Genomic DNA, 12,559 nt, shown 5'->3' on the forward strand with positions numbered 1-12,559 from the left:
AGTTTCTTAGGTTAGAAAGCAATCCAACATGGGTCCAACTGGGCTGAAATCAAGAGGCTGGTAGGGCTGTATTCCTTTCTGGAGGCTGTAAGGGAGGCTCAATTTCCTTGTCTCTTCCACCTTCTAGAGGTTGCCCACATTCCTTGATTCATGGTTCCTCTTCTCCATCTTCAGAGTCAGCACCATTGTATCTGTCTGGCCAGTCTTCCATAGTTGCATCTTCCTTTGGCTCTCAACTCTTCTGCCTCTTTTCACTTTTAAGGACTCTTGTGATCACATTCAGCCTAAGTGATTATCCAAGAAAAACTCTTGTTTTTAATTAATTAATTAGTTTATAACAAGATTTAGTGTACATTTATTTTTTTAATTTTTAAAATGTTTTTTTATTTATTTTTGAGAGACAGAGAGAGACAGTGTGAGCAGGGGAGGGTCGGAGAGAGAGGGAGGTACAGAATCTGAAGCAGGCCCAGGCTCTGAACTGTCAGCACAGAGACTGACACGGGTCTCAAACCCACAAACCAGGAGATCAAGAACTGAGCCGAAGTTGGATGCTCAACTGCCTGAGCCACCCAGATGCCCCAATCACATTTATTCTTAACATGTAGAACATACAAAGAGTTTTCACTGAAAAAATGATACTCATTAAGCTAGAGGAAAAGGAGGAATTTACATAACTTTTTTCCTCTACTTTTTCTAAATACATTATCTTGAAATACAAATGTGGATTCTCAACATTGAAAAATCTTTGATGTGTTTTTTTTCCCATTTAGTTGTATAGTTTTTTCTTTGTTGTCTGTATTGGTAACAGTTTTCTAAATCAATCACTATGGCACCATTTCCACATCTTGAGATTCATGAAGCAAATTGTGATCAACTGCTCTCTTGAAATACAGCATGACTGTATACATACAAAAATTTGTCCATTACCTTCTATTTTTGGTGTGTTTATTTGTATTTTTTTCTTGTTTGGGGTGGGGATGATATGGCCCAAATGAAAAAATATATAAAATAAAAATTAAAAAATATTAAATCTACTATCACTTTGTGGTTGTTACATTATAAAAAAGACACTAAAAATTCTGTACTTAAGAACAAATGAAGGTATGTTTAATGTATACCTTCTATACATATCACAGCCGATAGGCAGTAAAAAGTTTTGATAATGATTATAAGAACTGTGAAGGACTGTCATGTAGAAGGTCAAATGATGGCAAACATCACAGCAGTGGTGAGAAAATCAGGATAATCTGTTTTAAAGTCAAGTGATTTGTAACCTTAATTTCCACTTCCATGTAATCTAACATATTCATGGATTCCAGGGATTAGAACATGGGCATCCTGGGGAGACCTTACCCTTCCTACCAAAACCATAGAGCAAAGATTTATTTCTGGCTTCTCCATTCTATTCTAGTCATCTTTATGTCCATCTTTATGCCAGTACCTCACTGTCTTCATTACTGTCAGCTCGTAGTAAGTTTTGAAATTGCTCTTAACTTCTCTCTTTAAAATATTTCTTGGGGCCCTTTAATGACTCAGTCAGTTAAGCATTTGACTCTTGATTTCAGCTCAGGTCATGCTCTCATGGTTTGTGAGATTGAGCCTTGGGCTGGAGTTTGTGTTGTCAGCCCAGAGCTTGCTTAAGGTTCTCTCTTTCTCTTTGTTCCCTTCCCCCACTCTCTCCTGAGATTAGTAAATAAACATTTAAAAAAATAAAATAATTTTTATCTTTCTTCACTTTTCCCATCTATTTTAGTTACGCTTTCATAGTTATTTCTCTTTGTTCAAACGTGTATATAAAAAATTAGGGCCTCTCACATCTTGAGATCTTCATTTTCTTATGAGCACTCCTGTGTCATGTAATATTTATATTAAATACATCTATATGCTTTTCTCCTGTCAATATTTCTTATGCCAATTTAATTCTCAAGTCCAGCCAATAACCCTAATGTATAATTTGGTCTCTTGTACACAGTTTTCTTCCACAATTACAGAGGAAGATCTCTCCTCTGCTATTGTGTTGGAGCACATGTATCATGAGTCCCATTGAGGAAAACACACAGAATGAGAGAGAAATTTTAGAGTGGAGGCCAATAAATTAATCCATCTGGTTATGTCAAATAAAGAAATATTTTATGTCATTGGAAGTCTTTAGGTCTAAAAGCCTGGACGTAACATTATCCTCCAGCTTTTCTAACTCGCCATGTACAGTGCTTAAGAAGACACTTATCCCAGCCTGATACTGTTTGTAGTAATAATTCTTATTTTCATCACATTCAGAAACTTCCACTTTATAACAAACCTTTAAAATATTTCCTTTATGGACTTAAAATGACACATATAGTTAATATAACCTACCTACAACTATTGTATGTTTATGTAAGTAAACTATCCTAATTCAAATGTAAAGTGATAAAAAAAGAAAATAGCTCACAATCTATTATATGATAATAATTATTGATTTTATTTTAAAATAAAGTGAATTTCAGTATGTAACTGCTGGAATACTTGGTGAAATAAACTCATCACCTATGGATTAGTGATTCAGATATCAAGAGTGACTTTTCTATTACTGATAAGATTTTTTGACTAGGTGAATAATTCTTGATAAAGTTCCAAACAATATTAATGGCAATTTTTCCCACATGTTGAATTCTTAGACAAATTGATTTATAGTAAAACTTTGGAAAATATAGTGTATGCTTGAAAAGTGGAATAGAGTTCAAAGTGACATAATTCTAAAGATCTTTTTTTCAAAGCACAAATGTCCATCCAGACACTGGATGTAAAGAGTAGGACTTTTTCTGGCCTGTGTCTTCCTCATACACGCAAATCACTTTCATCTTTGTCTACTGCTAATTAAATAGAGCCTGTGATACTTGTGACAGTCAAAAATCCAGCCACACATTTCAAAAATGTTCCTTAAAATACTTTATCCCTCTGGTAAGAAACTCCACTCCACAGCTCTGTATTTTACGTGGTGACTTTTGTACCTTCTGAAAAAGTGTTTATTTATTTAATTTTTAGAGAGAGACAGAGAATGTGAGCAGGCGAGGAACAGAGAGAGACACACAGAATTTGTAGCAGGCTGTAGGCTCAAAGTTTTCAGCACAGAGCCTGATGTGGGATTTGAATCTACAAACCAGGAGATCATGACCCAAACCAAAGTCTGACGCTCAACCAACTGAACCCCCAGGCACCCCACTTTGTGAGTTTTTTAGGATTTCTATGGGAAAATGTGAAGAAATAGATAATAATTGGAGAATATCTGAGAGGTAAATTTCTACTTTTCATGGGCCTACAGAAGGACCACACAGAGATAAAAGCCCATTCTGATGTAAATACCACGAGAGCAGGAATTTTTGTCTGTTCCATTCATTATCAGATGCCTAGTGTCTAGAATAATATCTGACATATAATAGGCACACAGTAAATATTGAATCAATGAACAAATGAATGATTCAATGAATGATCAAGCAGCCCTGAAATGGAAAATGTAACAAACCAATAGAATTACTTTTCTGGGTGAATTCCATTTATATCATTTTACTCTTAAACCATCAGCAGAATTATTTGATATTCCCACAAGCATTTTCTGCCAGCAGGAATCCCAGCCTTGTTATTTACAAAAATATACAGGAAGAAACAAATAAGTCAACTTCCATAAAACGCCTTACCAAATAGTTGCCTAAGTGGAGTGGGTCTATGCAGGTGTTTTTGATGTCAGCAATAGATTTTACGTCCTATCATCATGATGGACAAGATGCATTCCTTTAAAATAGAGCTGAATACTCAAAACCAGAGATACCCAGATTTCATGGAAAAAGCATTTGACTTTTGGGAGATTCACAAGTACTCAAGTTCTCCTTACGAGTCAATATCCTCAAGTCCCAAGTTCTTCAAATGTAAGGCAGAGATAACTGATCTCTCTTTCTGGTTTTGGGAAAGAAAGACCTCAAGTAAAAACTAGCCACAGTCCCTGCCACATCATAAACACTCAAGTAACCAGTGGTTCTCAAATTATGTGGCTGGCCCAGCCTCAGAAACTCTTGTTTAGCAAAGTGTCTGCCGGAGGCATCGGCAGGAATTCACCCTCAGTAAAGCAGTCCAAGTGCATGTAATGCAGATGGTCTATAGGCCGAGTCTGAGAAATACTGAAATAGATATCGGTTACATTATTCTTACACTTTACCACAAGCGTCTGCCTGTCATTACAACGTTATGAAGACTCCAGGAGTTATAAATGTGTTGCATAATGGTATACATTTAAGGAGATGAGCTATAAACAGATCTCCTCTGAAGGCTAATGCCAGTACAAAACCAAGTAGGGCAAGTATTTCATTGGGTAGAGATTGGTTTGAAGAGTTGAGTTCTGTGTTGCCAATCCGATCACAGTCATCTGGCTGATCGCTAACCAGCCAACATGTTAATCTTCCTAACTCAAGTTATACTCTTGTATTATACCGTAAATAATATATTATCCCCCACAATTAAGAGAATATAAATTCTGTGTTTAGAGATAGGTCCTTTTGTCTTCAATTCTCAAAAGTACTATATGATGTTATGCTTTTAAAAAGCATTTGAAATGGAAAGAAATTTGAGCTTTTTGGATCTCCTTGGCCTTGAGAAATCTCTAATAATCTCTGCTATTTCATTCTTATGCCTCCATAGCTCTGTAGATATTATGAATGTTTTTCTTTGTCCTTTGTCCTTTCTATAATATTGATTGCCTTTTGTTTTTGTTTTTGTTTTTGCATTTTTTGGTCTCATCCTAAGATATGCTTTCTTTTCCTATGAAGTTGGCCGTCCCAAAAGCTACAATAAGAAAATGGGTAAGATATTATAAAAGAGGCTATTTCTTTAGCTTTTATGATATCTTAGTATGCACATGACCTTTGTCCTGGTTGTGAGGAACAAGTGAAAATTTCCATCTACCTCTAATATCTGGATGAGACAACTTACCTAAAATTTTGAGCGACACCATCATTTCCATGGAATTCAAATTTGCTTGCCTCAGGAACTTTTATATCACTTTCTGGATCCCCAGAGTTGTAGATTCCTGCAACCTCTCAGGATTTCATAAGCTTGGGAAATAACTAACAAGGCAATTAAGCAAAATTGTGTGTTGACACATTAGATCTTATTTAATAATGGAGAATTCATTTTGTGAGACTCTGATTCTCTAGTGAAAATGCAATCAGTCATAGTGTGCATTCTCATTTTCTCTTGATTTGTATAGAAGCTACACTAAGCCTATATGTGCACACATATTACATATAAAAATATATATTCATATTCATACACATCTGCCTATTAAAGCACCTATGTTCAACAATACTGCTACCTTTGTTAAGTGTTGAGTACTTTTTTTTTCCTTCTAAATCCATTCTCCATCTTTTCAACCTCCTCTTTGCTCTAGGATACTCAGCTATGTTAACTGTATCAGTGGGCTCCTTTGGTGTCCATTTACTTAATGGATTTATCCAGTGGTTATCATTGGTGGGGAGGAGAGTGAGGTCTGAATGGTTTTCTCTAGTCTTCTTTCTTGCAAAGATACCACAGCTGGCCTGGACCTAGATCTTAGCTTCTACCAAATGACTCATTTCAAAGCCCTCCCTCCATTGCTCAAGACTTTTATGTCTTCATGCAAAATAAAAAATGTAATATCTCTCAGAAGTTACTAGTTTTAGAGTTAGCCCAGTACTTCTTGGGAGTTCCCTCTACCACATACATTTCTTTGTAATAATCCCTTTTAAAGCCATTTCCAAATTAATCAGTTTAAGTGTCCATCTGTTACTTGCCAGATACTGTTACTAGAAGTAGTACCTGGCGATAATTCAATTGGTATTGGATTGTTAATATATTTGAAGGTTGGATGTATAAACCAATTGGGGTGGGAAGTGGGACATTGGGAATCTATGACATCCAGTAGCATCAAAGTTACTTAAATGATCACCAGTGGCATCATGGAAAGAAGGACAGGAGGAGGGCAAGGCATTTTTTCTGTGGCACAGAGGCATGCAAATAGACATTATTAGTATCATGTGGTGATTTGGCTTCTGCTGCAATTTAAATGTAGACTATCTAACTAAAACACAAACAGGTAGCCAGGGAGCCATATTACAGTGAATAACTTAGAGACAAGATGGAATGAATTTCCCAGTGAACCACAAACTCCAGGTGGTAGCCAGGTATTTTGTTCCGACATTTGTGGCAATGTCTCATGAAATAGGTGGTTCTTAAGAAATGATGTCAAAGCGAAACCAAACTAGGTGACATTTGTCTTATAAATAATGGTATTTTTAAAAAACTTGTATAAAAATGATTTCAGGATATTCTAATAGGGAAGTAAAACTTAAATAATTCTGTTACACAAGCTAGTTTACAGCCACTGAAAACATTGACCTATGGTGAGGCAAGGTTACTCTGAGGAAAGCCCCTGAAACTTAGCCAAGATTTGCACTGTATGTCTTTTCCTCCAAGCCTTCCTGTGAATGGCTTTAAGCAATTTATGATGGGAATCCCACACTAGAAAAACAGAAGTACCCAGATATTCTGTGGGTTGTTAGATGTGGTTCTGAACTGACAATCTGCAGATGGAGAGCCCCCAAGGTATATACTTGCCAGGAAGGTAATGCAAAGATAATTTTGCCCTGAATGCACCTTTCAGTAGGTCCAGTGGGACCTGGCATAGAGCCGATCATTATTTACCCAGACACAGAAATCATATTGTTATAGATATACAAAGTGAAACAGGATCCTCATTTTAGTTACATCCCTGAGTCTTGGAATGAGGATTATTAAACTTAAGTTTCAAGGTTAATGTAGAGGTTGAAATTGCTCTGTTAAGTCAGTAAACAAAATTGCAACCTGCGGGGAAGTACAGAGATTAATGTTTCCATCAAACACTTGGAATAGACATGGGTAGGGATCCCAATCATCACTTTTAAATCATTTTTTGGGGGGAAAGGTTCAGAATCTCCAAGGTGGAGATCATGACTGAACATGTTATAGATAGATATTTGGAGAAAAGATGCAGAAAATAGTAAACTTCATCTTGAGAAATAAAATGGAGAGAGTCAGTTTGTATTAAAAACAATTTTGTATCCTTGGCTGACTTGGTGGCTCAGTTGTTTCATCATCCAACTTCAACTCAAGTTTCGTGATTTGTGGGTTTGAACCCCACGCTGGGCTCTGTGGTGATATCTCAGAACCTGGATCCTGCTTCATATTCTGTGTCTCCTTCTCTCCCTTCTCATCCCCCACTCATGCTCTGTATCTTAAAAATTAATGAACATTATAAAAAGGAAAAAATAATTGTGTCCCCAAAAATCTAGTCTGTTGAACATCCTCACACTGGTCTGAAGTGGTTGTAGTCTTTGAGGAATACAGTGTGTTTCAATGTCACTGAGTTTGTGGAGGAGACTGAGAGACTGTTTGATTTCTTCGTACCTCCAAATTATAGATGCTGTTTAGAAGATGTCGTAAACGCTTTGTGTTCACACTATGGACTTTATTCTGCCCACACATATTGAATGGGAGGCAGTACTAATCAGGTGGTTGAAGTGATGTGCTCCGTGAATGTTAGTCTACCTCTTTCTCCAAACAATCCAGTTAATGCTTAACTGCCCCTTGCCCAAATAGCAACAGCAGCTTGACAACGTAGTTTTCTTCTTTAAGACTAATTTCGCTACTTCCATGATTAGGTATCCCAAATCCCAACAACAGAGACACAACTGTGCCTCTGATATGCGGTCATTTTCTGGGAGGATGTGAGTTTCTTGGGTGATTAGATTAGACCATTTCTTACTCATCCACAATGATAAAGTTAGTGGCTCTTTTAAGGAATAATCTCATTTTGGGAAATTTGTTTGCTTTATCTGCTCATTTCCTACCAGTTTTTTTCTTGGCAGTATCTGCTGATGTAACCTTTTTCATGAACCCAATTTCTCACCAAACATTGCCAATACCAAGAAACAGATTAACTGGAAAAGGAAGAGTAACAATTTCCTCCAATCCACAGAAATATTTGGCTTTATTTTTGCCCTAACATTCTGAAGCAATTGCCCTAATCAAATCTTAGAAAGGCTATAGGACTGCTCAGACGTGTTTGGAAGGCGTCTTCTAAGTTTGCTGCATGTTTTCAAACAGGAGCCAATATATGGCTCCATCTTCCCTTATCAAGTATGTACATCTCCATGAACCAAGGGGATGAGTTTGGCATGGTGCCTGTCATGGCCAGGAAAATGATCCTTTCAGAGCTCCAACCACAGGGAGTATGAAAGTGCAAAAGTCCTAGCTGAAATACATTTCCTCATTTGTATGAAGGTCATATCCCCACAGACTCCTCCTAGCTAATGAATGAGCCAGCAGGGAGAGCAAGGTAAGACTATCTGTCTTAGGCACTGGATTCCCTTGATGGCTAATTTTGGCTCAAGTACTTCCTGGCAACCTTATTGACCTCATTATAGACTGAACTAGGTCTTGGAGGCTTTTACCCATCTTTCCTTCCTCTCTTCTTCACTTGCGTTCAGACTTGCCTTGTGACTTAGTGGCACTTCTTGCTTCTTCTGGCTCCTTGTCTATTTTGTCTTACACAGGCACAACTGTTTCCCCTAGTAAAATCCTTGGACGTTTGATTCTATCTCAGTGTCTGTTTCTTGAAGGTCCCTGACTACCTCAGCCTCCTTTACTATTACAGAAAATAGCTCACAAGAATTTAATTTCCCTACTCATAGCCTTATACTCAATATTTGGAATCTATGTCCACAAGGGTGGAATGCCCCAAAGGAACACCCAAATGCCCCAAAGGATTTAGTTTTATATTGCATAGTATACCTGGGGCCTTTTGTTTTGCAATAAAAGTATTGCAATTAAATAAAAACAAGATGATCAAAGACTGAGATCTAATCAGAAGAAAATATAGATAGCTTACCAGGTAACTCTCATCCAACTGAGTTGTTGAGAGTGAATGAATCAGAGTAGTGCAAGAAGTGAGGTAGAAAGTTTGCTATTACAAAATATTTAATTTATTAAAACTTGTTTCTCTAAAAAATACATCTTAGAAACCACTTGCTTTTAAACTTCAAACTTCACTTGTGATTTGAGTAATGAAAGTTTCTTAGGAATGTGTAGTATAATTATAAGTTAGTAGGGGAGATTCTTTGGAATGTTTCACAACCATGAACTACAGATGAAACATTCCCCGCTGTGATTAAAAACTGCCAAACTTACACTTAAGCATATTCTACCACATGTTATAAAAACCAGTGCTTCATATTTAATTACATGTGTCTTCTATACTTATTTATTTGTATGTCTCTCTAAGATTATTCTTAGCTATAATTTATCTTTTACTAGGGTCTCAGTAATGTTATTTAGAATTGATTCTGGAGTTGAAATACTTTTCCATACACATTATGACTCTGCAATTAAGCCAATGAAAATTAATGATATCTGGGTATATATTGGTAATTATTTGAAGAATAGGATTTGATTGCTTCTCCTAAAAGGATTAAAATAGGAGTTCTTGATAAGCAGTTTGAACATCTTTATTTCAGTTAAAAATTAGAATTTATGACAGCAGGTTGCTTTTGTCTTGTTTTGAGAATCAGAGAGAGAGAGAGAGAGAGAGAGAGAGAATGCACACATACACATGAACATAAGTGGGGCAGGGGCAGAGAGAGAGAGAAGGAAAGAGAATCTTAAGCAGACTTCATGCTCAACATGGAGCCCGACACTGGGCCCAGTTTAATGACCCTGAGATCATGACCTGAGTCAAAATCAAGAGTCGGAAGCTGAACTGAGTGAGCCACCTAGGCTCCCAACATCAGGATGTTTTAAGAAGGTTTATTACTTCAATTTTATGTTTTTTAACTGATGTTCTTCTGAAATGATGTATATTCTAGTTTCATTTAATCAACATTAAACAACTAATTTTCTGTCACTTTAATATACTGATTAGATCTGTTACCATTATTTCAAAATAATACAATTTATAGGAATTTTATTAGTTTTAGGGGGAAATACTGATCTTTTAGAAAATGAAAGTTTGAGCTGGCATAAATATCTTTCCATTTTAGAATACTGTCAAAATCACACATCTTGGAATTATGCTGTGGTGCTCTGTCTCTTTTGGGGTTATGTGTGACAACTTGTAATGATTCAATACCTTGGATTTACTTTTGGGTCAATATATATCAATGCTGGTGCCAATCAGTCTTTTCTACATGTGTGGAACTCCTACATTTTGGGAGACTGCTTGCTAGAATTTCACTTTCTTGCATTTTTTCCACTATTTTTTATACCAGTAGAAACAACAGCATCTTCATGTTTTAGTGACATAAATTATATTTACATTACCTTGTTTGAAAAAGTCAAAATTAGATACAACTCATCATATTTACCCTTTTGTTTCATCACTACCTGTGTGTATCACCCATACAATTTTTTGAGTATTAGTATTAACCAACTTTTATTTCACAAGTGGTTTCATCTTACTGTAGTTATAATTCTTTTTGGTAATAACTGTCTTTTGATGCTCAGGATGTCACAATTTGGTGGGGTTTTTTTTTTGGTTTGTTTTTTAAAATAGTTTATTGTCAAATTGATTTCCATACAACACCCAGTGCTCTTCCCCACAAGTGCCTTCCTCCATCACCACCACCTCTTTTTCCCCCTCCCCTTACCCCTTCAACCCTCAGTTCATTTTCAGTATTCAATAGTCTCTCAAGTTTTGCATCCCTCTCTCTCCCCAACTCTCTTGCCCTCTTCCCCTCCCTCTGGCCCTCCATTAGGTTTCTCCTGTTCTCCTGTTAGACCTATGAGTGCAAACATATGGTTTCTGTCCTTCTCCGTCTGACTTATTTCACTTAGCATGACATCTTCGAGGTCCAGGATGTCACAATTTGGATATAGAAGTCTTTGCAACTTCACTCTTGTAAAATAAAAGTGAAACTCTGGCAGTTATACAGATTTACAAAAATCATACCTATGAAAACTTGACTGATTTTTCCTTAATTGAGAAACATGTGTAAGAGGTGTAGACTGGAGATGTCTTGCTTGCTGAACTTTGTTGTGCCACATTATCTCATGGGTTACTCTGGGTCTTTGTACTCATGCTCTTAGGGCAAAAAGTACACATACAAGTGCTTGAGAAAGTCTGTAAAGGGAATAGAAAGTGATAATTTTAACTAATTCATCATCATAGGAAAAGACTAAAAGTTAATGTAGCACATTTGTTCTTATTTTTAGAAACTAACCATTTAGATACTATTCTATATATGTCAATCAGCCATAAATATTCTCATGCTAATGGAATGGGCTATTTTTGCCACAATATGAAAGTAGAGGGGAGTTTTTACTTTTAATATTTTTAGGGGTGCCTGGATGGCTCAGTTGGTTGAGCATACGGTTTCAGCTCATGTCATGATCTCACGGTTCATGGCTTCGAGCCCCATGTCAAGCTCTGTGCTGGCAGCTCAGAGCCTGGAGCCTGCCTCTGATTCTGTGTGTTTCTCTCTCTCTCTGCCCCTCCTCTGCTTATGATCTGTCTCTGTCTCTCAAAATAAATAAATGTTAAAAAAATTTTTTTAAGATTTTATTTGTTTTTAATCTAGAGTAACATGAAATTCAATATAAATTCTTATATTTCATGTTTAAATTCCATCTCCTAAAGTCCACCAATTTTCTCCTAGGTCTCTCCAATTGTCATGTATCAAGGATGCAAATTCTTTAACTTGCATTGTGAGAATTCTTCATCATGCTGGAACACAATGGCAGCTCTTCTTGAAATATAATAACCTAATCAAAATTGTCCTTGCATCTCCTTAGGAGTGAGTCTTGATTTATTTAATGAGTTTATCCAGAGCCTCTTTCACATCTTTATTCCTTAGGCTATAGATCATGGGGTTCAACATGGGGAATACCACAGTGTAAAATGTAGAAACTATTTTGTCCCTGTCCAAAGAATAGCTAGATTGGGGACGAGAATAGATGTAGAGAATGGAGCCATAGAACAAGGTGACAGAAGTTAAGTGGGAGGAGCAAGTAGAGAAAGCTTTGAGGCGGCCCTGGGTGGAACGGATCCTCAAGATGGTGGCAATGATGAACAAATAGGAAGCGAGGATGAGCACTGTGGGGGTGATGACATTGGAGGCCAGGAGGAAGTACAGCACAATCTGGTGGCCATCTTTTTTGCCACAAGCCAACTTCACCAGGGGAAGCAAATCACAGAAAAAGTCATCAATGACATTGCCACTACAGAAGTTCAAGGCAAAAGTTCTTTTAGTGATAATAGAAGAGTTAATAAAGCCACCAAGGTATGCGGATGCTACCAAAGATGCACATAGCTTTATGGACATGGCCTGAGAATAAATCAATGGCTTTGAGATGGCCATGTAGCGGTCATAAGCCATGACGGCCAACAGGTAACACTCACTGTAGGCCAGCCCAGCAGAGAAGAAGAACTGAGAGACACAGCCAGCAAAGGAGATGCTTTTGTCTTCAGAGATGCAGGTCATGAGGATCTTTGGGGTGTAGACAGAGGAATACCAGAGATCCA

General features: G+C 37.0%; 1 protein-coding gene across 1 annotated transcript in view; it reads right to left on the reverse strand.

Annotated features, from left to right (window-relative positions):
* Positions 1–11,843: 11,843 nt before the first annotated feature.
* The window catches only part of LOC115272145 (olfactory receptor 9G1-like), a 1,149-nt gene continuing 433 nt past the window's right edge, over positions 11,844–12,559 (reverse strand). Inside the window, exon 2 of the mRNA XM_029915170.1 lies at positions 11,844–12,435. Coding sequence (XP_029771030.1) covers positions 11,844–12,435 — 592 coding nt within the window. The remainder of the gene's footprint in view (positions 12,436–12,559) is intronic.

The sequence above is a fragment of the Suricata suricatta genome, chromosome 11 (assembly GCF_006229205.1).
Source record: "Suricata suricatta isolate VVHF042 chromosome 11, meerkat_22Aug2017_6uvM2_HiC, whole genome shotgun sequence".
Lineage (NCBI taxonomy): Eukaryota > Metazoa > Chordata > Mammalia > Carnivora > Herpestidae > Suricata > Suricata suricatta.